This window comes from Nerophis ophidion, linkage group LG12 (genome assembly GCF_033978795.1).
Source record: "Nerophis ophidion isolate RoL-2023_Sa linkage group LG12, RoL_Noph_v1.0, whole genome shotgun sequence".
Taxonomy (NCBI): Eukaryota; Metazoa; Chordata; class Actinopteri; order Syngnathiformes; family Syngnathidae; genus Nerophis; species Nerophis ophidion.
The window spans coordinates 7,847,273-7,874,813 of record NC_084622.1 but is presented as its reverse complement, the minus strand read 5'-3'; the positions used below and the strand labels follow the sequence as shown (position 1 = coordinate 7,874,813).

General features: G+C 39.3%; 1 protein-coding gene and 1 long non-coding RNA gene across 2 annotated transcripts in view; one reads left to right on the top strand and one right to left on the bottom strand.

Annotated features, from left to right (window-relative positions):
* LOC133562928 (uncharacterized) overlaps nucleotides 1-12,895 on the top strand; it is a 173,381-nt gene extending 160,486 nt beyond the window's left edge. Inside the window, exons 2-3 of the long non-coding RNA XR_009808953.1 lie at nucleotides 7,508-7,642; nucleotides 12,745-12,895. This is a non-coding gene — a long non-coding RNA (uncharacterized LOC133562928). The remainder of the gene's footprint in view (nucleotides 1-7,507; nucleotides 7,643-12,744) is intronic.
* The window catches only part of LOC133562925 (A disintegrin and metalloproteinase with thrombospondin motifs 20-like), a 454,296-nt gene continuing 428,693 nt past the window's right edge, over nucleotides 1,939-27,541 (bottom strand). The window contains exons 33-39 of the mRNA XM_061916762.1: nucleotides 25,472-25,601; nucleotides 21,354-21,448; nucleotides 21,189-21,283; nucleotides 17,937-18,070; nucleotides 13,844-13,935; nucleotides 12,755-12,859; nucleotides 1,939-7,604 (exon numbers count right to left, since the gene is read on the bottom strand). Coding sequence (XP_061772746.1) covers nucleotides 7,521-7,604; nucleotides 12,755-12,859; nucleotides 13,844-13,935; nucleotides 17,937-18,070; nucleotides 21,189-21,283; nucleotides 21,354-21,448; nucleotides 25,472-25,601 — 735 coding nt within the window. The 3' untranslated portion in view covers nucleotides 1,939-7,520. The remainder of the gene's footprint in view (nucleotides 7,605-12,754; nucleotides 12,860-13,843; nucleotides 13,936-17,936; nucleotides 18,071-21,188; nucleotides 21,284-21,353; nucleotides 21,449-25,471; nucleotides 25,602-27,541) is intronic.

The following is a 27,541-nucleotide window of genomic DNA, read 5'->3' as shown; positions in this document are numbered from 1 at the left end:
AGCCATTCTGGACCACCATCCGCCGCCTCAGGAAGGGGAAGCAGTGCACTGTCAATACCGTGTATGGTGCGGATGGTGTTCTGCTGACTTCGATTGCGGATGTTGTGGATCGGTGGAAGGAATACTTCGAAGACCTCCTCAATCCCACCAACTCGTCTTCCTATGAGGAAGCAGTGCCTGGGGAATCTGTGGTGGGCTCTCCTATTTCTGGGGCTGTGGTTGCTGAGGTAGTTAAAAAAACTCCTCTGTGGCAAGGCCCCGGGGGTGGATGAGACCCGCCTGGAGATCCTTTAGACTCTGGATGCTATGGGGCTGTCTTGGTTGACAAGACTCTGCAGCATCGCATGGACATCGGGGGCGGTACCTCTGGATTGGCAGACCGGGGTGGGGGTCCCTCTCTTTAAGAAGGGGGACCGGAGGGTTTGTTCCAACTATCGTGGGATCACACTCCTCAGCCTTTCCAGTAAGGTTTATTCAGGTGTACTAGAGGAGGCTACGCTGGATAGTCGAACCTCGGATTCAGGAGGAACAGTGTGGTTTTCGTCCTGGTCGTGGAACTGTGGACCAGCTCTATACTCTCGGCAGGGTCCTTGGGGGTGCATGGGAGTTTGCTTTGTAGACTTGGAGAAGGCATTCGACCTTGTCCCTCGGAAAGTCCTGTGGGGAGTGCTCAGAGAGTATGGGGTATCGGACTGTCTTATTGTGGCGGTCCGCTCCCTGTATGATCAGTATCAGAGCTTGGCAGTAAGTCGGACACGTTTCCAGTGAGGGTTGGACTTCGCCTTGGCTGCCCTTTTTCACCAATTCTGTTCATAACTTTTATGGACAGAATTTCTAGGCGCAGCCAAGGCGTTGAGGTGTTCCGGCTTGGTGGCCGCGGGATTAGGTCTCTGCTTTTTGCAGATGATGTGGTCCTGATGGCCTCATCTTGCCGGGATCTTCAGCTCTCATTGGATCCGTTCGCAGCCGAGTGTGAAGTGACTGGAACGAGAATCAGCAGCTCCAAGTCCGAGTCCATGGTTCTCGCCTGGAAAAGGGTGGCGTGCCATTTCCGGGTTGGGGAGGAGACCCTGCCCCAAGTGGAGGAGTTCAAGTACCTAGTAGTCTTGTTCACGAGTGAGGGAAGAGTGGATCATGAGGTCGACAGGCGGATCGATGCGGCGTCTTCAGTAATGCGGACACTGTATCGATCCGTTGTGGTGAAGAAGGAGCTGAGCCGGAAGGCAAAGCTCTCAATTTACCGGTCGATCTACGTTCCCATCCTCACCTATGGTCATGAGCTTTGGGTTATGACCGAAAGGACAAGCGGCCGAAATGAGTTTCCTCCGCCAGGTGGCGGGGCTCTCCCTTGGGGATAGGTTGAGAAGTTCCGTCATCCAGGAGGCGCTCAAAGTAAAGCCGCTGCTCCTCCACATCGAGAGAAGCCAGATGAGGTGGTTCGGGCATCTGGTCAAGATGCCACCCTAATGCCTCCCTAGGGAGGTGTTTAGGGCACGTCCAACGGGGCCACGGGGAAGACCCAGGACACATTGGGAAGACTATGTCTCCCGGCTGGCCTGGGAACGCCTCCGGGAAGAGCTGGACGAAGTGGCTGGGGAAAGGAAAGTCTGGGCTTCCCTGCTTAGGCTACTGCCCCCACGACTTGACCTCAGATAAGCAGAAGAAGATGGATGGATATGTAGGTATATATTTGTATGCATGTATATATGTAAGTATCTATATATGTATGTGTATGTATTTATATCTAAATATATGTATATACATATGCGTAGGTATATATATATATATATATATATATATATATATATATATATATATATATATATATATACACTCATTTGTATGTATGTTCAGTATATAGTTGACAAATATTTTAAACCAACAGGAAGTGGTGTCACCCAAACAGGAAGTTTGAAACTGTTACACAAAGCCAACATGTCAGTTAAGACGACTTTAATTCATCATTATGTTGCAGAAAGTGTTAGTCCATGTACAATTAGTAACACAGCACCAGTAAATATACACTCTGTATAGGTAACATCTTTGGATCAAGCCAGGCAAACAAGCACTGTTCAATGCCCACATCTTACATCATTAGCACACAGTTCAAGTACGAATATTACACATAAGTTACAACTCTTCAACTTTATTGCAATACAAAAAAAACAAAAAACAGGATTACATTTCTAAAAAGTTTGGCACATAGTGCGTCAAGTATTCTTTCCATTTCTGATACAGACCTCATAGCACACATTGGCCTTCATACGTGTACGAAGGAAGGGTTTCTAGCTGCTCATTGACTTTTTAAAAAAAAAATATTAACATATGAATTATTTTGTATTCTAGTTCAATCAAAACGAGCTGCTTTGAATGGCAACTTACTTTGGTTACAGCTTTGAAAGGGGTTTCATTCTTCTGTATGTGTGTGTATATATATATATATATATGTATGTGTGTGTGTGTGTATGTGTGGGAAAAAACACAAGACTATTTCATCTCTACAGAACTGTTTCATGAGGGGTTCCCTCAATCATCAGGAGATTTTTGATTGAGGGAACCCCTCATGAAACAGTTCTGTAGAGATAAAATAGTCTTGTGATTTTTCCCCACACATACATATTGGATAATCTAATTAATTAATATATATATATATATATATATATATATATATATATATATATATATATGAAAATGTTGGAAGACGTATTACATTTCTATTACCATTCATCATCATTAGGGAAACAAAACGGTTCTCTCGCATATTAACTGTTAAAAACAGACTAAAATGTGTATTGACCCAAATATAAGACATCCCATTTCAAGATATTTTTGTTATTTCTCAGGCAGGAAAAAAATTGCATCATAACTTCTAATTTACTACACATCACTGTGTACGTGCGTGAGTGTCAAGAAGAAAAACTCATGTATAAAACTCTAGACTATTTTTTTTCTAGGGAAAATAAATAATGTATAGTTGATATAATACACATACTGCGACTATAGCGGATATTTCTAAGTCAAACCCTGACAGCCAGTTGGCGTCTGGAGATGCGAGGTAAGTTGCGAGAAGCACCGTTCAGTTAGAGGTTACAAACATGGTTACGGATAAGGAGCAGGCAAACTGTTAACACGGAGATGGTTCCAGAATAAATAAAAAACAAACGGTGAGAACTTGTTAAAAGGTAAACATCAAATAATAACATAAGATATTGTTGTACTCTGCGGGTCAGTGGTGGTGTTTCTATGTTTTTAAATATATTACGGCACACAAACTGCATACAAAAATAACATTTCTTATTCTAATGTATCTAATGCATTAACCTTTGATTTAAGGCAGGTTATTTTAGTCCTTCAGAACATTATTGTTAATGAGAAATACTCCAATAAATGCCTGGATTCAATTAGCGGCTGTGTCAATATAGCGCCACAAGATGGCAGCAGCTGCATTTGAAGTGTGATCGGTTGTATCTCCCCCTGCATGCGCTTTAAATGTTGACATACTAAGTCGTTTAAATTAAATTAAATGTGGTCAAAGACTGGAAAACAAACGCTCCTTTCTTACCCACGCTTTGAACCCTGTGCTATTATACAATAATGCAGCTAATTACAATACATTTGTTTCCAATTTGCCACGTTACAAGCAGTCTTTTGTTAATATTTCATCTTTCGATATGTGGCTTTTTGACTTGTTAACGTACAAAATAACATTCGTGCAGAATTTAGGTCAATCAATGTTTACTTATATAGCCCTAAATTACGAGTGTCTCAAAGGGCTGCACAACTACATCCTCGGCTCAAATCCCACATCAGGTGGGTGTGTTTTATATATAGTGCGCCCTACAGCCTGGGAATGATACTACTTAATGAGTTTTCACATTTTCCTTTCATTAAATTTTTGCTCGTTTTCGGAAAAAAACATTCTGTCCTCTTTGTACATTGAGCTAAATGATGGCTAGAATGATCACAAGTGGGGTGTTCCGTGGACGTTGTGTCTCCACTGGACCAAATAGGAAAATAACCATCCTGATTGTTCTAGGGTCAAAAGTGTAAAAGCCGGCATCTGTGAAGGTATGGGAAACTTACAGATTTGTGTAATGTTGAAAGGTACATACAGGTTCTGGAGCGACATATGTTGCCGTCCAAGCAATGTTATCATGGACGCCCCTGCTTATTTATGCGAGACGATGCCAAGCCGAGTGTCACAACAGCGTGGCTTCGTCGTAAAAGAGTGCGGGTACTAGACTGGCTCCATACAGGTTATGGAGCGACATATGTTGCCGTCCAAGCAACGTTATCATAGACGCCCCTGCTTATTTCTTTAAAGCAATGCAACTTAATGAATTAATGTTAAATTTGTTAAAGTAAATCTACATTTTAGATGGATTTCTTAACCTTTTTTGTCATAAAATTTACCTTTTCTTCATTCTTAACTCTGCCTTGTAAACGCAAACGTCATTATTTTTTATTGACTAAGTGTCACAACAGCGTGGCTTCGTAGTAAAAGAGTGCAGGTACTATACTGGCCTGCCTGTATTCCAGACCTGTCTCCTGTTGAAAATGTGTGACAACTTTTTTGCAACGAGTCTGACGAGTCTGCATATCAAATTGTTTTTGGAAACTGTGAACGTCGTGTCCACGGGACCAAATACGAAAAGAACGATCCAGATTGTTCTAAGGTCAAAAGTGTAAAAGCCAGCATCTGTGAAGGTATGGGAAACTTACAGATTTGTGTAATGTTGAAAGGTACATACAGGTTATGGAGCGACATATGTTACCGTCCAAACAATGTTATCATGGACGCCCCTGCTTATTTATGCGAGACGATGCCAAGCCAAGTGTCACAACAGCGTGGCTTCATCGTAAACGAGTGCGGGTACTAGACTGGCTCCATACAGGTTATGGAGCGACATATGTTGCCGTCCAAGCAACGTTATCATTGACGCCCCTGCTTATTTCTTTAAAGCAATGCCAATTAATGTTTAATTTGTTAAAGTAAATGTTCAGAAAAATCTACATTTTAAATTAATTTCTTAACCTTTTTTGTCATACAATTGACTTTTTCTTCATTATTAACTCTGTCTTGTAAACGCAAACGTCATTATTTTTTATTGACTAAGTGTCACAACAGTGTGGCTTCGTAGTAAAAGAGTGCAGGTACTAGACTGGCCTGCCTGTATTCCAAACCTGTCTCCTGTTGAAAATGTTGACAACTTTTTTGCAACGAGTCCGCATATCAAATTGTTTTTGGAAACTGTGGACGTCGTGTCCACGGGACCAAAGAGGAAAAGAAAAATCTGGATTGTTCTAGGGTCAAAGGGTAAAAGCCAGCATCGGTGATGGCATGGGTAACTTACACATCTGTGTAATGCAGAAATGGAGCGACGTATGTTGCCGTCCAAGCAACGTTATCATTGACGCCCCTGCTTATTTCTGCAAAGCGATGCCAATTAATGAATTAATGTTAAACTTGTTCAAGTAAAATATTCAGAAAAATCTAAATTTTGAATTCATTTCTTAACCTTTTTTGTCATTGTTTTTTATTGACTAAGTGTCACAACAGCGTGACTTTGTAGTAAAAGAGTGCGTGTACTACACTGGCCTGCCTGTAGTCCAGACCTGTCTCCCGTTGAAAATGTGTGAAAACTTTTTTGCAACAGATTGGTGCCATAAATTCTAGGTTCATGATTATTTGCCCAAAAAAAAAAAGTCCCACAGTGTGAACATCAAAAAACTGTTTTGTCATTGTCCCTGCCACGTTAGCTACTTAGCCTTTTAGTCAGTTGATCCCACATTTTTCAGCTATTTCTATAAACTAGTTTGTCTCTATAAACTAAACAAGGCTATGTAACTGCCCGATTTACTGAGCTACCCGTTCCGTTTTTTTGCACATGTGCAAACATTACTTGAGTTTTATTGATAACTTTGAGTCGTGAAAAAACATTACAAATATAACGTACCATATTTTCCAGAATGTTTTCAACGCTTTGCTTATAAAACGGCTAATTTATTTTGTCGCTAAGTCCATACTGTTTTGTATTCAACACAAAGCTTTCATATAACACCTACAGACAGTGAAACGGTGTGTTATGGCGCCCACTATTGGACGAGTTTGCTCACTTTCCTGTTGTGTGCTTTGAGCCGGAAGTATAACCGCTCAAAAAGATTTTTCATTCATCACTCCAACCAAGTAAGTTTTTCATTATAACTAAAACAATTTCATACTTAATAAACTGTCACATGTTGTTAGGAGTATTTTCCTGCATATTACTACGTGTTATCATAATGTAATCAAGCTAGCGTCGTTAGCAATACTTATTATGACAACATGTTCAAAATTGTCTGTTAGTATTATTAACTTAAAATAGCATTCATTTTTACAGATGTCCGATAATGGCTTTTTTGCCGATATTGTATTGTATATTGGAAGAGTTAGTGCTGCAAGGGTTTCTGGGTATTTGCTCTGTTGTGTTAAGATGCGGATGTTCTCCCAAAATTTGTCATTCTTGTTTGGTGTGGGTTCACAGTATGGCGCATATTTGTAACAGTATTAAAGTTGTTTGTACGGCCTGTGTTGACCAAGTATGCCTTGCATTCACTTGTAAAAAGCCGTAGATATTATGCGATTAAACCGGTACGCAAAGGCACTGCCTTTTAGGTTTATTGGCTCTCTGTACAGCGCTGTTTTAAAAAGTCATACATTTTACTTTTTAAAACTGATACCGATAATTTCCGATATTACATTTTAAAGCATGTGTCAACCGATATTATCGGACATCTCTGATCATTTTGTATCGTGTCAGTTTTGTAAACGCACCAAAACGTCACCGTGAAATTATTAGTCTGACTAGAGATGACTTCTGTTTTGTTTTATCAGCTGTTTTACTGCCGTGTTACAGAGACTGTTTGGAAACAATTAAGGTATGTAAATAAACATTTACAAAGTATTTCGTCTTATGCGGCTATTATATGTAAAATATATATATATTTTTTTAAATGTATAGTTCGGAAAATACAGTTTGTGCATTGAAAGTATTTGGATAGCGACTGAGATGAAAACGGCGGCTTCAAATTTAAACGCTTAACGATGTGAAATTATTTTCAAATTTAAAGTTTAGTTGTTAATTTTTTACATGATCAGTTTCTACTTTAGCGATATGTTATTTTGGAAAAAAAAGTAGTCCAAATCAGATGGGATCAGGACGCTCAGCAACTAGGGCAGTGACTAAGCTAAGCTAAGGCTAACCCTGTGCGAGGCTAAAATTGCTGCTGGCTCTTATTTGCATTACAGGCATTCAACAAGATAGTAAACCACAAAGTTATTCCTTGAAGACGATACAAATTGTGTTTTGGTTGCAAGTGTTGTGTCCCTTTGTGTTCTTCGTTCGTTGCTAGTTCCTGGTTCAGGTTTTAAAATAATGGCGAGCCTGTAGGAGCACCACGCTGTGTTTTAAGAGCATCGTTTGTGAAGTGGAAGGTCCAACTAACGAGTCTCGCTGCTCTCTTGCAGGTCTCCAAGAGCCTCAGTGGACTTGAAGGAGCAGGTGTGCCTGAGGAACACACTTGCCACAGAAACCTCCACAGCGCCCGTAGACCCTTGTTCCGTCCTATAGGGGAGAGAGGAGAATGTGGGCGGACACTTAACGTAAGTAAATAAATAACATTGACACAAAAATACCACAGTTCTTTGTTACACACACACACACACATATACATATATATATATATATATATATATATATATATATATATATATATATTAGTATATATATGCATATTTATTAGGGGTGTAACGGTACGTGTATTTGTATTGAACCGTTTCGGTACGGGGGTTTCGGTTCGGTTCAGAGGTGTACCGAACGAATAGACATGCTAGCAGCTAGCAGGCTAGGACAACATGTTAAAGCCAGAGCTGGAAGACCCTCCTGCCTCGTTAAGACCTCCCGTTTGGGAACACTTTGGCTGTGCGATACAACAATGGAGGACGGAGGTTTGCCAAGTTTGTTCAGCAGCTGCTTCTGACAACACATCAAACATGTGTTGCACCTTTCCTGCTTTCGGCTCCCATAGTGTCTCCCTTGCGCCCACAACCCTTCACTCTAGCCGGCAGTTGGTCTCCACAGCTCCGGACTCCAGGGTAAATGAAGAGTCCGGCAATTAATTGCAAATCGTGGATTTATTGAAGTCTTGCACACAGCCAATCCAACAAAACACCAGCCGCACTCCCGCTAAGGTCCCTCACCTCGCTCGCCCACACACTGACTGACGTCACATGCGTCACATAATAAAGGGCCACACACACACATACGCTAGTCTCATAACACAGTGGTTCTCAACCTTTTTTTCAGTGATGTTAACATTTTTTTAATTCAAGTACCCTCTAATCGGAGCAAATAATTTTTGGTTGAAAAAAAGAGATAAAGAAGTAAAATACACCACGATGCCATCAGTTTCTGATTTATTAAATTGTATAACAGTGCAAAATGTTGCTCATTTGTAGTGGTTTTTCTTGAACTATTTGGAAAGAAAGATATAAAAATAACTCAAAACTTGTTGAAAAATAAACAAGTGATTCAATTATAAATAAAGATTTCTCCACATAGAAGTAATCATCAACTTAAAGTTCCCTCTTCGGGAATTGTGGTAGAGATCCATCTGGATTCATCAACTTCATTCTAAACATTTCTTCACAAAAAAATAAATCTTTAACATCAATATGTATGGGAAATGTCTACAAAAAACGGCGGGCGGTGTTGATGAACGTGGACCCCGACTTAAACAAGGTGAAAAACTTATTGGGGTGTTAGCATTCAGCATGTACGGAATATGTACAGTACTGTGCAATCTACTAATAAAAGTCTCAATCAATCAAAAAAAGCACTTTATATGTGAAAAGGTTTTGTTAAGAAACCGTTCTAAACATTATCTTATTAAGTTTTTATTTTATATATGTTGTATATGTATTAACCCTGGCAATGAACCCTGTGTTTATATGTATGTCATGCCATTGTTTACAAATTTGGTAAATAAATAACCAAAACATTTATATTTTGTTGTTTTCTTACTGTACCGAAAATGAACCGAACCGTGACCTCTAAACTGAGGTACGTACCAAACCGAAATTTTTGTGTACACCCCTAGTATTTATGTATGTATATATGTATGTGTATATATATACATATATATATATATATATATATATATATATATATATATATATATATATATATATATGTATATATATATATATATATATATATATACATACATACATATATGCATACATATATTTAAATATATGTATGCATATATATATGTGTGTATATATGTATGTTTATATATATATGTATATATACATATCTATTTGTGTACATATATGTATGTACGTACGTATGTATGTATGTGTAAATGTATATAAATGTTTGTATATATGTATATATATATATATACATATATGTGTGTATGTGTATAAATATGTGTATATGTATGTAAATATATATGTGTATTAATATACAAACCCCGTTTCCATATTAGCTGGGAAATTGTGTTTGATGTAAATAGAAACGGAATACAATGATTTACAAATAATTTTCAACCCATATTCAGTTGAATATGCTACAAAGACAACATATTTGATGTTCAAACTGATAAACATTTTTTAATCATTAACTTTAGAATTTGATGCCAGCAACACGTGACAAAGAAGTTGGGAAAGGTGGCAATAAATACTGATAAAGTTGAGGAATTCTCATCAAACACTTATATGGAACATCCCACAGGTGTACAGGCTAATTGGGAACAGGTGGGTGCCATGATTGGGTATAAAAGCAGCTTCCATGAAATGCTAAGTAATTCACAAACAAGGATGGGGTGAGGGTCTCCACTTTGTAAGCAAATTGTCGAACAGTTTTAGAAAAACAAATTTCTCAACGAGCTATTGCAAGGAATTTAACCATCTACGGTCTGTAAATCATCAAAAAGTTCAGAGAATGAAGAAATCAATGCACGTAAGCGATGATATAACAGACATTTGATCCCTCAGGCGGTACTGCATCAAAAACTGACAGTGTGTAAAGGAGATCACCACATGGGCTCAGGAACACTTCATAAAACCACTGTTAGTAACTACAGTTGGTCGCTACATCTGTAAGTGCAAGTTAAAACTCTACTATACAAAGCCAAACCCATTTATCAACAATATACTGAAACGCTGTCGGCTTGGCTGGGCCCAAGCTCACCTAAGATGGACTGATGCAAGTTGGAAAGGTGTTCTGTGGACTGACGAGTTCACATTTCAAATTATATTTGGAAACAGAGGACGTGGTTTCCTCCTAAACAAAGAGGAAAATAACCATCCGGATTGTTATAGGCGCAAAGTTCAAAAGCCAGCATCTGGGGGTGTATTAGTGCCCAAGGCATGGGTAACTTACACATCTATGATAAATAAATAATAAATAAATGGGTTGTACTTGTATAGCTCTTTTCTACCTTCAAGGTACTCAAAGGTACACTACTTCCACATTTACCCATTCACACACTGATGGAGGGAGCTGCCATGCAAGGCGCCAACCAGCACCCATCAGGAGCAAGGGTGAAGTTTCTTGCTCAGGACACAACCGACGTGACGAGGTTGGTACCAGGTGGGATTTGAACCAGGGACCCTCGGGTTGCGCACGGCCACTCTCCCACTGCGCCACGCCGTCTACAAAGCAATTAGCTACCGGCCGCCAATCTCTTGACTGCACGGACAATAATCACTGGTTTGCAAAGAATATTTTTAACCCGATTAGGTAAAACTCCATAATTTCCCACGGCACACCAAACAATATCTCACGGTACACTAGTGTGCCGCGGCACAGTGGTTGAAAAACACTGGCATAAATAACCAACTGAGAAGGTGCCTGGTATGTTAACCTAACATATTATGGTAAGAGTCATTCAAATAACTATAACATATAGAACATGCTATACCTTTACCAAACAGTCTCTCACCCCTAATCCATAAATCCCATGAAATCTTATACGTCTAGTCTCTTACATGAATGAGCTAAATATTATTATTTGATATTTTACGGTAATGTGTTAATAATTTCACACATAAGTCGCTCCTGAGTATAAGTCGCACCCCCGGCCAAACTATGAAAAAAACTGCCACTTATAGTCCGAAAAAATATTGTAGGTGTTTTTACCGTGGCAGCTATGAGTGCAGTTTGTCCCTGGAAATCCGCCACATCAGGGTGAATAATGCCATCGGTGAGAATCTTCAAAACATCCTGTCTCTCTCCTCTGGCAGCCTGGTGGATCAACAGCTCGGATGCCACTTCCAAGGCTCCTTTGGGTCCAAACTGGTCCCTTTCTAACGAGAGAATTGCTGAGACATTCCAGTCTAAATGTTCAGCCTGTTGTCTGTGTTTGTGAATGTGCAATGTGATGGCACTATTATTGCTGAAAGGTCCATACAGGTTTTGGAACAACACATGTTGTCATCCAAGCAACGTTATCATGGACGCCCATGCTTATTTCAGCAGGACAAGTGTTCCAACAGCGTAGCTTCGGAAAAAAAAGAGTGCGGATACTTTCCTAGCCCGCCTGCAGTCCAGACCTGTCTCCCATCGAAAATGTGTGGCGCATTATGAAGCGTAAAATACGACAGCGGCGAACCTGGACTGTTGAACGACTGAAGCTCTACATAAAACAAGAATGGGAAAGAATTCCACTTTCAAAGCTTCAGCAATTAGTTTCTTCAGTTCCCAAACGTTTATGTGTGTTGTTAAAAGAAAAGGTGACGTAACACAGTGGTGAACATGCCCTTTCCCAACTAATTTGGCACGTGTTGCAGCCATGAAATTCTAAGTTAAATATTATTTGCCCCCCCCAAAACAAGTTTATGTGTTTGAACATCAAATATCTTGTCTTTGTAGTGCATTTAATTGAATATGGGTTGAAAAGGATTTGCATCTAACACAATTTCCCAACTTATATGGTTTGTACACACACACACATACATATATATACGTGTATATATACATGTATATATATACACATACATATACATGTACATATGTATGTATATATATATATATATATATATATATATATACACACATACGTACATATGTATATAAACATATTTATACATATATGTATGTATACATACATCTATGTAGAAAAAATTGCACTGTTTTGAATTCCTAAATGTTTAGTAGCTTATGATAGAGAGTATATGATACATTGGTATACCTTTGAATAACATGATTTTTTTTTTTACCAATATAAACCTGTGACATGATATCATCAAAAGGTGTTTTTTCTAATATATTTTGGAGTAGGACTGAATTACATTGAGAAATTTCAGCAAAAAACTATTGGAACCAAAAAGATTATAAATGTTTTAATGCCTTTCAAAAACTTTTAAGTCTTGTTTGGCTTTGAAGATAATCAACTTCTCAAGAGGGCTCCATAATATTTACAATGATCATTAATACTATAAGCACAAAAAAACACTTTTATTCTGTAAATTTGATCCTAGTTTTAAATTTGCGCAAAAGCTAATGTAAGTGTATTTTTTTAAATAAAGTCTAGAGTACCAGCTTACTTTAACACTTATAAAAAAAAATATTTCTATGAATCAATAATAAAAATAGAGTACACAATAAAAAGGTTGGGATCCAAATTATTTATTACAAATACGAATGATAGTGGAGGCCAAAATCCCAACATTGAAGCTTTTCTGACATTCTGTTTCAGGCTTTCTTACCTCCGATCTGTGCACCTTGACTGAGACGTAGTTGCCCTGAGACGACCACTTGGTGGTCTCGGCCACCCGGAGGCCGGTCCCCATCAGATTGATGCTGAACTGGCCCTGAGAGTGTCACAAAATGTGGTTTGTACACGTACAGTGGGGCAAAAAAGTATTTAGTCAGCCACCGATTGTGCAAGTTCTCCCACTTAAAATGATGACAGAGGTCTGTAATTTTCATCATAGGTACACTTCAACTGTGAGAGACAGAATGTGAAAAAAAATGTAGGAATTCACATTGTAGGAATTTTTAAGAATTTATTTGTAAATGATGGTGGAAAATAAGTATTTGGTCAACCATTCAAAGCTCTCACTGATGGAAGGAGGTTTTGGCTCAAAATCTCACGATACATGGCCCCATTCATTCTTTCCTTAAGACGGATCAATCATCCTGTCCCCTTAGCAGAAAAACAAGTCCAAAGCATTATGTTTCCACCCCCATGCTTCTCAGTAGGTATGGTGTTCTTTGGATGCAACTCAGTATTCTTCTTCCTCCAAACACGACGAGTTGAGTTTATACCAAAATGGATACATGGATGATACAGCAGAGGATTGGGAGAATGTCATGTGGTCAGATGAAACCAACATAGAACTTTTTGGTATAAACTCAACTCGTCGTGTTTGGAGGAAGAAGAATACTGAGTTGCATCCCAAGAACACCACACCTACTGTGAAGCCCGGGGGTGGAAACATCATGCTTTGGGGCGGTTTTTCTGCTAAGGGGACAGGACGATTGATCCGTATTAAGGAAAGAATGAATAGGGCCATGTATTGTGAGATTTTGAGCCAAAACCTCCTTCCATCAGTGATCGCTTTGAATAGTTGAATAAATACTTATTTTCCACCATAATTTACAAATAAATTCTTTAAAATTCCTTCAATGTGAATTCCTGGATTTTTTTTTCACATTCTGTCTCTCACAGTTGAAGTGTACCTATGATGAAAATTACAGACCTCTGTCATCATTTTAAGGGGGAGAACTTGCACAATCGGTGGCTGACTAAATACTTTTTTGCCCCACTTTGTATAGCACAATGTGTTACCCACCTGCGGACACTTGGCGGCACTGTAACAGTCACCCGCCGTGGCGAAGGGTACTGGCCGACCGACGGGAGTGTGGGAGAAGCGGAAGTCGGTGACTGTTGAGTAGAGACAGACATATGATGATCAGTTTGCAGCGTTAAAATGAACACGGATTAAGGGGTTTCAGAGTAAATGTTGAAAAGGGTGCATTGTCTCTTTAAGAATTAAACTTAGCCATACAGTAAAATCTGCTTTTCTGTAAAAAAATGTTCTTGACACTTATAGACCCCCTACGGCCCAAAATGGGCATTACATGTGTTCAATATGAATGTGAGTGGTCTGGAATTATTTTTTACACACACACACACACACACACACACACACACACACACACACACACACACACACACACACACACACACACACACACACACACACACACACATATATGTATATATATACAAACCCCGTTTCCATATGAGTTGACAAATTGTGTTGGATGTAAATATAAACGGAATACAATGATTTGCAAATCCTTTTCAACCCATATTCAGTTGAATATGCTACAAAAACAACATATTTGATGTTCAAACTGATAAAGATTTATTTTTTGGCAAATAATCATTAACTTTAGAATTTAATGCCAGCAACACGTGACGAAGTAATTGGGAAAGGTGGCAATAAATACTGATAAAGTTGAGAAACGCTCATCAAACACTTATTTGGAACATCCCACAGGTGTGCAGGCTAAATGGGAACAGGTGGGTGCCATGATTGGGTTTAAAAACAGCTTACCAAAAAATGCTCAGTCTGTCACAAGAAAGGATGGGACGAGGTACACCCCTTTGTCCACAACTGCGTGAGCAAATAGTCAAACAGTTTAAGAACAACGTTTCTCAAAGTGCAATTGCAAGAAATTTAGGGATTTCAACATCTACGGTCCATAATATCATCAAAAGGTTCAGAAAATCTGGAGAAATCAGTCCGCGTAAGCGGCATGGCCGGAAACCAACATTGAATGACTGTGACCTTCCATCCCTCAGACAGCACTGTATCAAAAACCGACATCAATCTCTAAAGGATATCACCACATGGGCTCAGGAACACTTCAGAAAACCACTGCCACTAAATACAGTTGGTTGCTACATCTGTAAGTGCAACTTAAAGCTCTACTATGCAAAGTGAAAGCCATTTATCAACAACATCCAGAAACGCCGCCGGCTTCTCTGGGCCCGAGATCATCTAAGATTGACTGATTGAAAGTAGAAAAGTGTTCTGTGGTCTGACAAGTCCACTTTTCAAATTGTTTTTGGAAATATTCGACATTGTGTCATCCGGACCAAAGGGGAAGCGAACCATCCAGACTGTTATCAACCCAAAGTTCAAAAGCCAGTATCTGTTAAAGTTAAAGTTAAAATACCAATGATTGTCACAAAAACACTAGGTGTGGTGAAATTTGTCCTCTGTATTCGACCCATCCCCTTGATCACCCCCTGGGAGGTGAGGGGAGCAGTGGGCAGCAGCGGTGCCGCGCCCGAGAATCATTTATAGTCTTTTTTATAGTCTTTGGTATGACTCGCCTGGGGTTTGAACTCACAACCTACCGATCTCAGGGCGGACACTTGCAGGTCATAATGCTCCACACATTTTGGATGGGGGACTGGTCTGGACTGCAGGCGGGCCAGGAAAGTACCCGCACTCTTTTTTTTACAAAGCCACTCTGTTGTAACACGTGCTGAATGTGGCTTGGCATTGTCTTGCTGAAATAAGCAGGAGCGTCCATGAAAAAGCTTAGATGGCAGCATATGTTGTTCCAAAACCTGTATGTACCTTTCAGCATTAATAATGCCTTCACTTATGTGTAAGTTACCCATGCCTTGCGCACTAATGCACCCCCATACCATCACAGATGCTGGCTTTTGAACTTTGCGTCGATAACAGTCTGGCTGGTTCGCTTCCCCTTCGGTCCGGATGACACAATGTTGGATATTTCCAAAAACAATTTGAAATGTGGACCCGTCAGACCACAGAACACTTTTCCACTTTGCATCAGTCCATTTTAGATGATCTTGGGCCCAGAGAAGCCGGTGGCGTTTCTGGATGTTGTTGATAAATTGCTTTCGGTTTGCATAGTAGAGATTTAAGTTGCACTTACAGATGTAGCGACGAACTGTATTTAGTGATAGGTGGTTTTCTGAAGTGTTCCTGAGCCATTTTGGTGATATCCTTTAGAGATTGATGTCGGTTTTTGATACATTGCCGTCTGAGGGATTGAAGGTCACGGTCATTCAATGTTGGTTTCCGGCCATGCCGCTTACGCGGAGTGATTTCTCCAGATTCTCTGAACCATTTGATGATATTATAGACCGTAGATGTTAAAATCCCTAAAGTTCTCGCAATTGCACTTTGAGAGACGTTGTTCTTAAACTGTTTGACTATTTGCTCACGGAGTTGTGGACAAAGGGGTGTACCTCGCCCCATCCTTTCTTGTGAAAGACTGAGCATTTTTTGGGAAGCTGTTTTTATACCCAATCATGGCACCCACCTGTTCCCAATCATGGCACCCACCTGTTCCCAATTAGCTTGCACACCTGTGGGATGTTCCAAATAAGTGTTAGATGAGCATTCCTCAACTTTATCAGTATTTATTGCTACCTTTACAAATCCTTTGTCACGTGTTGCTGGCATCAAATTGTAAAGTTAATAATAATTTGCAAAAAAATAAATGTTTATCAGTTTGAACATCAAATATGTTATATTTGTAGCATATTCAACTGAATATGGGTTGAAAAGGATTTGCAAATCAGTATATTTTGTTTATATATACATCTAACACAATTTCCCAACTCATATGGAAACGGGGTTTGAACACACACACACACACACCACACACACACACGCACACACACACACACACACACACACACACACACACACACACACACTCACACACATACATACATATATATATATAGATATATATATATACATATACATATATATATACATATATATACATATACATATATATATATATATATACATATATATATATATACATATATATATATATACATATATATACATATACATACATATATATACATATACAGATATATACACATATATATACATATACATACATATATATATATATATATATATACATATACATATATATATACACATATACATATATATATATACACATATATACATATATATACATATATATATATATATATATCTACATATATATACACATATATATATATATACATATATACACATATATATATATATATATTTATATATATATATACATACATATATATACACATATACAGTATATATATATATATATATATATATATATATATGTACACACGCACACACACACACACACACACACACACACACATATATACTTTATATTAATCGTTGTATCTGAAGTTGTCAAAATAGTTTAAGTGTTCAAAAAATATATATATATTTTGCAGACTTATGACAAGTTTGTTAGTGGAATCCTTTTTAGATCTTAAGAGTAAGTCTGTTTAGTCTATCGTAAAGTTGCACTAAAGTTAAGAGAATAGCCCAAATTAATACTAAAGAATATGAACTTTGACCTCTGACAAGTATTATTCTAAGTCAATGGGGCATTTCAGTCAATCTAATTGTCGTACTTAAACATATTTGTTTGACTTTTGACCTCATCCATCTCAGCCTTGCAGAAGCCAAAAGTCAGTGAAAGTAAATAAGCTACCTGGGCAATTTAGTCAGATGTAGGACAAAAGTATCGGGACACAGGCCGACAGGAAGTTCCCAGTAATTTCGGTCCAAAATGATGTCATCTTGAAGCGGTTACCCCTCCACCTCCAGGCAAAAGCAAATGAGTACCATGCCGAGGGGAGGGTGCAGAACACGTGTTATTAGCATTAGGAGGATGGGAAGGTGGAGCAGACTGGGGGGGAATATAGCCAGGGGTTGTTGCGTGTCATCGTTCCAGTTTTAATATGATGCCAGTGCATGTCGTCATGTCTGTGCGTGCCAGTACGTATCTTTTTGTCATTCCCACGTGTGATGACGCATGTGTGGTCTCGCTAAGTCTTTTGCTCACTCAGTATCCTCAGGGTGCTCAGATCCAGGCGCACTTTGTGGAAGAGCGTGTACCCCGCCGGGGAGTAGTCGTTCCTGCAGCTACAGTCCTGTCTCCGGCTGCCGTTGTAGGGACATTCGAAGGGGTTCAGAAGCCTGCGTGACAAAGAGAACAACACTTATAAATCACACGTGTCAAACTTAAGAAATAATGGTTCCTACTAAACCTAGTCGTTCTTTCTTTCATCTCTTTTAAACGTGAGACTTATCTGACCGTGCAAAACACATTATGTTGCACAGGGGTGGCCAAAGTGCCGCAGCGTATTTTTGGATAAAAAAACAGTAAGAATGTTAAAAAAAGAAAGAAAGAAGACATTTGTGATGTGCTAAAAATACACATATATACACATATATACATATATATATACACAGTGGGGCAAAAAAGTATTTAGTCAGCCACCGATTGTGCAAGTTCTCCCACTTAAAATGATGACAGAGGTCTGTAATATTCATCATAGGTACACTTCAACTGTGAGAGACAGAATATGAAAAAAAATCCAGGAATTCACATTGTAAGAAATTTAAAGAATTTATTTGTAAATTATGGTGGAAAATAAGTATTTGGTCAACCATTCACTGATGGAAGGAGGTTTTGGCTCAAAATCTCACGATACATGGCCCCATTAATTTTTTCCTTAACACGGATCAATCGTCCTGTCCCCTTAGCAGAAAAACAGCCCCAAAGCATGATGTCTCCACCCCCATGCTTCACAGTACGTATGGTGTTTATGGGATGCAACTCAGTATTCTTCTTCCTCCAAACAAGACGAGTTGAGTTTATACCAAAATGGATACATGGATGATATAGACTTCAATAATAAATATGGCAGTGCCATGTTGGCATGTTTTTTCCATAACTTGAGTTGATTTATTTTAGAAAACCTTGTTACATTGTTTAATGCATCCAGCGGGGCATCGCAACAAAATTAGGCATAATACTGTGTTAATACCACGACTGTATATATCGGAATCGGTGATTAAGAGTTGGACACTATCGGAATAACGGATATTGGCAAAAAAGCCATTATCGGACATCTCTAGTTGTGATGGCAGTTGGATGAAATGCCTTTGACGGCTTATAGTAGAGATATAAACATTCAATTTACAGCAACGACTCTGGTGGACATTACTGCAGTCAGCATGCCAACTGCACGCTGCCTCAAAACTTGTGACATCTGCGACATTTCAGAGTGGCTTTTTATTGTGGGCATCCTAAAGCACACCTGTGCAATAATCATGCCGTTTATTCAGCATCTTAATATGCCACACCTGTGAGGTGGGGTGGATTATTTTAACTCACTAACATAGATTTAGACAGATTTGTGAACAAAACTTGAGAGGAATAAGTCCTTTGTGTATATAATGAAAGTTTTAGATCTTTGAGTTCAACTCATGAAAAATTGGAGCAATAACAAAAGTTTTTATTTCTCTTCCGTGGAGTTTGAACCTTGTGATCTACAAACCCCGTTTCCATATGAGTTGGGAAATTGTGTTATATGTAAATATAAACGGAATACAATGATTTGCAAATCATTTTCAACCCATATTCAGTTGAATATGCTACAAAGACAACATATTTGATGTTCAAACTCATAAACTTTATTTTTTTTTGCAAATAATAATTAACTTTGAATTTCATGGCTGCAACACGTGCCAAAGTAGTTGGGAAAGGGCATGTTCACCACTGTGTTACATCACCTTTTCTTTTAACAACACTCAATAAACGTTTGGGAACTGAGGAAACTAATTGTTGAAGCTTTGAAAGTGGAATTCTTTCCTATTGTTGTTTTATGTAGAGCTTCAGTCGTTCAACAGTCCGGGGTCTCCGCTGTCATATTTTACGCTTCATAATGCGCCACACATTTTCGATGGGAGACAGGTCTGGACTGCAGGCGGGCCAGGAAAGTACCCGCACTCTTTTACTACAAAACCACGCTGTTGTAACACTTGGCTTGGCATTGTCTTGCTGAAATAAACAGGGGCGTCCATGATAAAGTTGCTTGGATGACAACATATGTTGCTCCAAAACCTGTATGGACCATTCAGCATTAATGGTGCCTACACAGATGTGTAAGTTACCCATGCCTTGGGCACTAATACACCCCCATACCATCACAGATGCTGGCTTTTGAACTTTGCGCCTATAACAATCCGGATGGTTATTTTCCTCTTTGTTCCGGAGGACACCACGTCCACAATTTCCAAATATAATTTGAAATATGGACTCGTCAGACCACAGAACACTTTTCCACTTAGCATCAGTCCATCTTAGAAGAGCTTGCGCCCAGCAAAGCCAGCAGCGTTCCTTGGTGTTGTTGATAAATGGGTTTGGCTTTGCATAGTAGAATTTTAACTTGCACTTACAGATGTAGCGACCAACTGTAGTTACTGACAGTGGTTTTATGAAGTGTTCCTGAGCCTATGTGGTGATATCCTTTACACACTGATGTCTGTTTTTGATGCAGTACTGTCTGAGGGATCAACGGTCCGTAATATCATCGCTTACGTGCAGTGATGTCTCCAGATTCTCTGAACCTTTTGATGATTTTACGGACCGTAGATGGTAAAATCCCTAAATTCCTTGCAATAGCTTGTTGAGAAATCTTGTTCTAAAACTGTTCGACAATTTGCTTACAAATTGGTGACCCTCGCCCCATCCTTGTTTGTAAATTACTTAGCATTTCATGGAAGCTGCTTTTATACCCAATCATGGCACCCACCTGTTCCCAATTAGCCTGCACACCTGTGGGATGTTCCACATAAGTTTTTGATGAGAATTTCTCAACTTTATCGGTATTTATTTCCACCTTTCCCAACTTCTTTGTCACGTGTTGCTGGCATCAAATTCTAAAGTTAATGATTATTTGCAAAAAAAATAATGTTTATCAAATTGAACATCAAACATGTTATCTTTGTAGCATATTCAACTGAATATGGGTTGAAAATGATTTGCAAATCATTGTATTCCGTTTATATTTACATCTAACACAATTTCCCAACTCATATGGAAACGGGGTTTGTAGATAATGACTTCTATATAATGTCAACAGGACAACTGGAAGGGTAAGAACACTCCAGCTGTAACCTTCATTGGAAATATAAAGAATGTAGCTCGGACACGGAGAACAACTCTGATACTGCACAGTGATATTTAGCAGACATTGTTTTAAGCTGTGTCCAAAAGTGCGAACACGGACATATTGTGTCCACGTACCTGTAGCCGTACACCTCAGAGTAATTGTCCGTCTGGCCGCTGCGTAATGTGACGTACTCCTTGGGGAAGTCGGTCTCCATCTCAGTGCAGTAGATCTGACACATTGCGGGACCACAGATGAGCACATGTGGAGGAACTGACTCATTAGGTATGTCCGACACACACCTGTAGGATGCGGGACTTGACTTTGAGGTAATACTCTCCATCCATCCTGACGCCCTGGCGCATCTGGACCTCACGGCAGGAAGTGAACGTCTGGCCTTGGAGGAAACAACAAAAGAGTGGTGGTGGGGGGAGTCGCTTATTTTCTTTGAACTGATTCCAAACACACTGCATCAATGCTCAATCCACATAATAATAGCATGTAGTAAACACTTGCGTTGGAGGTCCTAAATCAATCAATCGATGTTTATTTATATAGCCCTAAATCACAAATGTCTCAAAAGACTGCACAAACCACTACGACTACGACATCCTCGGAAAAACCCACATAAGGGCAAGGAAAACTCACACCCAGTGGGACGTCGGTGACAATGATGACTATGAGAACCTTGGAGAGGACCAAAAATGTATGTATTATTCTAGATTTCAGTGAATCTAATCGTGTTGTACTTGAACATATTTGTTTGACTTTTGACTTTCATCCAAGCCAATTGTTGCAGCAACTGTCCGGGTAGCTAGTCTCAGACGATCAGGTAGGTGAGTAAATAATCATTTGAATCTCTTGAACTCTTGTCAAAAATCAACTGTGTTCTTGCATGACAGCAAACAGAATAAAGGGGGTGTAAAAAAATTAGTAACCTTGGACCACACTGACCTAAAGTTGCACTAGAGTAAGAGAATAGTCCAAATTAAGACTTAGAATATGAACTTTGACTTCCGACATGTATTATTCTAGATTTCAGTGAATCTAATTGTGTCGTACTTGAACATATTTGTTTGACTTTTGACTTTTATCCAAGCCAATTGTTGCAGCAACTGTTCGGGTAGCTAGTCTCAGATGATCAGGTAGGTGAGTAAATAATCATTTGAACCTCTTGAACTCTTGTCAAAAATCAACCAGGTTCTTGCATGACAGCAAACAGAATAAAGGGGTGTAAAAAAATTTGTAACCTTGGACCACACTGACCTAAAGTTGCACTACAGTTAAAAGAATAGTCCAAATTAAGACTTAAGAATATGAACTTTGACTTCCCACATGTATTATTATATATTTCAGTGAATCTAATTGTGTCGTAGTTGAACATATTTGTTTGACTTTTGACTTTTATACAAGCCAATTGTTGCAGCAACTGTCCGGGTAACTAGTCTCAGACAATCAGGTAGGTGAGTAAATAATCATTTGAACCTCTTGAATTCTTGTCAAAAATCAACTGTGTTCTTGCATGACAGCAAACAGAATAAAGGAGGTGTAATAAAAATGAGTAACTTTGGACCACACTGACCTAAAGTTGCACTAGAGTTAAGAGAATAGTTCAAATTAAGACTTAAGAATATGAAGTTTGACTTCCAACATGTATTATTCTAGATTTCAGTGAATCTAATTGTGTAGCACTTGAACATATTTGTTTGACTTTTATCCAAGCCAATTGTTACAGCAGCTCTCCCGGGTAGCTAGTTTCAGACGATCAGGTAGGTGAGTAAATAATCATTTGAACCTCTTGAACTCTGGTCAAAAATCAACTGTGTTCTTGCATGACAGCAAAAAGAATAAAAGGGGTATAAAAAAATTAGTAACCTTGGACCACACTGACCTAAAGTTGCACTAGAGTTAAAAGAATAGTCCAAATTAAGACTTAAAAATATGAACTTTGACTTCCAACATGTATTATTCTAGATTACAGTGAATCTAATTGTGTCGTACTCAAACCTATTTGTTTGACTTTTGACTCTTATCCAAGCCAATTGTTGCAGTAACTAGTCTCAGCAATCAGGTAGGTGAGTAAATAATCATTTCAACCTCTTGAACTCCTGTCAAAAATCAACCGAGTTCTTGCATGACAGCAAACAGAACAATAGAGGAGGTGGAAAAAAAATAAGTAACCTCGGACCACACTGACCTAAAGTTGCACTAGAGTTAAGAGAATAGTCCAAATTAAGACTTAAGAATATTAACGTTGACTTCCGAAATGTACTATTCTAGATTTTAGTGAATCTAATGGTGTCATACTTGAACACATTTGTTTGACCTTTGACTTTTATCCAAGCCAATTGTTGCAGCAGCTGTCCGGGTAGCTAGTCTCACACGATCAGGTAGGTGAGGAAATAGTCATTTGAACCTCTTGAACTCCTGTCAAAAATCAATCGAGTTCTTGCATGACGGCAAACAGAATAACGGGGGTGTAAAAAAATTAGTTACCTAGGACCACACTGACCTAAAGTTGCACTAGAGTTAAGAGAATAGTCCAAATTAAGACTTAACAATATTAACGTTAAATTAAGACTTAAGAATATTAACGTTAAATTAAGACTTAAGAATATTAACGTTGACCCCAGAGGCTGTTCACCTTGGAGACCTGCTGCGGATATGGGTACGGCCTGGCGCGAGATTTACAACTTCTCCCCCGGATTTTCACCATTAGATTTTAGTGAATCTAATGGTGTCGTACTTGAACACATTTGTTTGACTTTTGACTTTTATCCAAGCCAATTGTTGCAGCAGCTGTCCGGGTAGCTAGTCTCACACGATCAGGTAGGTGAGGAAATAGTCATTTGAACCTCTTGAACTCCTGTCAAAAATCAATCGAGTTCTTGCATGACGGCAAACAGAATAACGGGGGTGTAAAAACATTTGTTACCTTGGACCACACTGACCTAAAGTTGCACTAGAGTTAAGAGAATAGTCCAAATTAAGACTTAAGAATATTAACGTTGACTTCCGACATGTACTATTCTGAATTTTAGTGAATCTAATGGCGTCGTACTTGAACACATTTGTTTGACTTTTGACTTTTATCCAAACCAATTGTTGCAGCAGCTGTCCGGGTAGCTAGTCTCACACGATCAGGTAGGTGAGGAAATAGTCATTTGAACCTCTTGAACTCCTGTCAAAAATCAATCGAGTTCTTGCATGACGGCAAACAGAATAACGGGGGTGTAAAAAAATTAGTTACCTTGGACCACACTGACCTAATGTTGCACTAGAGTTAAGAGAATAGTTCAAATTAAAACTTAAAATTATGAACTTTGACTTCCGACAAGTATTATTCTAGATTTCAGTGAATCTAATTGTGTCGTACTTAAACATATTTGTTTGACTTTTATGCAAGCCAATTGTCGCAGCAGCTGTCTGGGTAGAAAGTTATCATACGAGCCCCACCGGATTCTTGTTTTGCTCTACAATACTCGCAAAGAACTTGAACATTGGTGGACCAAACACGTTGGTTTGTTTTTCTGACCTCAGCAACTTTGATTATTCAAATCAGCGAGATTCTTGTTTAGACAAACTCCCCCGAAAAGCTGAATATTGGAAAATACAGATTATTTGTGACCTCATATCAAAGTAAATCAATAGGAGTTTTGATACGAAAACTACAGTAATCACTGAGATTAGGAAATGAGGTAAAAAGAGGAAGAAAGGAATAAACATGACCTCTGAGCTGTATGAGTTTGACGATCAGGTGAAGAATATCATGCGAAATAAGTCGGTTTTTATTTTCGACACATGATAGTAAAAAACAGAAAGCTATTGGAAACCCTGAGAATAGTTCACTGACTATAGAAACACAATGTATGTTATTAATAACTACTTCTCCTAGTGTTGGATATCAGTCAAAAACTATATGACTGATATAGAACACCTTCATTATGTGAGATGAGGTCACATGAGCCTCCGCAATTAAAATGCTTATTTTTATGTTTCTAATATAAACACCATCACAATTAGAATGCAACATTTCTCCATGAAAAATGATTACATTTCTTTGTTTTCCCAGAGTCCCTCGGCGGCCATATCGTGCTGATTAGCGTTAATACTTGACCGCAGTACTGGCTGCAGTCCGAGCGTGTCGGTTATAATACTTGGCAGAGGCCAGGCAAACCTGCAAAGTCTGGCCGCTGGCCGACCGTTGCTGAGCTGGCAAGTTCACAATGAAGGCGGCTTTGCGCCAGAGTGCTGAGGGCCTATCTTTCCACGAGGTAATCACTTCAAGAGGTGCACGCTGGTTCCGCTAATGTGTTACAAGCCAGCGGGAAAAGACCTTCTATAAACACAATCAGAGACCTCGGTGGCCAACGTACAGAACACGGTCCATTTGATGTCATTACTCCGTGGGCAAACTTACATTCTCTAGCGTGACACGCAGCTCGAGGCGAGGGTCTGTCTGAGGCCCGGCACTGTTTGGACGTTTGTCCTTTGGCGGTCACGCACTCCACTCGCCGCTCCATGGCTCCTGCCCCGCAGGTTTGAGAGCACTGGGATGAAAACAGAAGAATACCATGTTTGTTTCTGTTTAGAGGAATTCTGCTGTGTTTTACTTTGTTTGTATTGTTCACATGTAATCATCCAAACAAATGGACCTTTAGAAATGGGTCTCAGTTCGCTTGCAAGTGATCTCTGGTGTGGTTCGGTTGACTTTCTGTTTAGAAGTGGATAACCGATACCTTTGTCACTTGTTGCTGTATGCTGAGCTGACCACGAGCTCACCACAACCACAAAACCACAGTTCCACTAACAGGCACCTGTATCTGTACCTGTTCTGTTAGTGGAACCGTGGGTTTGACATCAGTGATTCCCCATGTCTACAAACTGATTGGCGGAGAATGAGCAAGTAGTGTTGTGTGCCTGGCAGGGAAGCAAAGCCTCAAGGAGACAAAAGTATTTTCATGGGAGGTAAAACCTGTTGGAATTGTGCCGTTGTTTTTTAATATTTGTCAGACTTAATTTTAAATAGCATCAGTAAGCCACGTGTTCTTTTTAATACTATCAGTAATGTTCTTAAACCGAATCCAGCCACTTCACTGGAGATGACAAGTGAAACTTGTGAAAAATTTCTCTCCTTTTTTAATGAAAAGGTTGCTTCTATTCGGGCAAATCTTTCTCATTTTCCATTAAGTTTTAATGTGGCCACTCAGTGCTCGACTGTGTTCTGTCACTTTGAGCCTGTGTCCATGCCTGAACTTACAGGAATAGCCGGCATGCTAAAACCCTCGTCCTGTCCCATAGACCCAGTCCCCCCTCGCTTTTTTAAAGAAATCTGGGACACTATTGATTTGTCCCCTCCTTTTGTAAAAGAGCTGTTGTTGAGCCTTTGATTAAAAAAACAGGTCTTGATCCGACAAGGTTGTCAAATTATCGGCCCATTTCCAAATTACCTTTTGTGCCAAAGATTTTGGAGAAATGTGTTCTGGCACAACTGCAGCCTTTTTTAGATGAAAATAGCACTTAGATCCATTTCAGTCTGGATACAAAGCTTTGCACAGTACTGAATCTGCACTTTTAAAGGTTTTTAATGACTTGCTTTTAATGTCTGATTCTGGCAGCTCTGCCATTTTAGTGCTTTTAGATCTTACAGCTGCCTTTGACACAGTCGACCACACAATTCTTTTAGACCGCCTGAGAGACTGCGTGGGTGTCAGGGAGACTGTGTTAGAGTGGTTCAGATCTTACCTGTCTGAGAGGTCCTTCTCTGTCAGGCTGGGGGACGCCACCTCCTCTTCTGCCCCGCTTTACTGTGGTGTCCCCCAAGGATCTATTTCAGGCCCCATCCTGTTCGCTCTTTATCTCCTCCCTCTTGGAGATATTTTTAAGAAACATGGAGTGTTTTATCACTTTTATGCAGATGACTGCCAAATTTATATGCCGATTTCAAAAAGCCACGGCCCCCTGACACCCCTTCTTAACTGTCTATGCGACGTCAAGGCTTGGTTAGCCCAGAATTTTTTAATAATGAATGAGGGGAAAACGGAAATTTTAGTTTTTGGTCCGGCCCTCACTGACTTGGGAGCATTGCAAAATTATTTGCGTCCCAAAGTCACCAGCCTTGGTGTCACTATAGACAGCGATTTTAAACTAGACAAACAAGTCAATAGCGTTTTAAAATCGTGTTTTTATCACCTTCGTCTTTTAGTAAAGGTTAAACCGTTTTTATCTTTTAACCTTTTTTGAACAAGTCGTGCATGCTTTTATTTCAAGTCGCCTGGACTACTGCAATGCACTTTATGCTGGCATTAGCCAAAAAGCTCTCTCCCGGTTGCAGTTAGTCCAGAACGCGGCAGCACGGCTTTTAACAGGGGCCAGGAAACGCCAGCATATAACCCCAATTCTTCAGAGTTTGCACTGGCTCCCTGTTCATTTTAGAATTGATTTTAAAACATTGCTGTTTGTTTTCAAATCTTTACATGGACTGGCACCT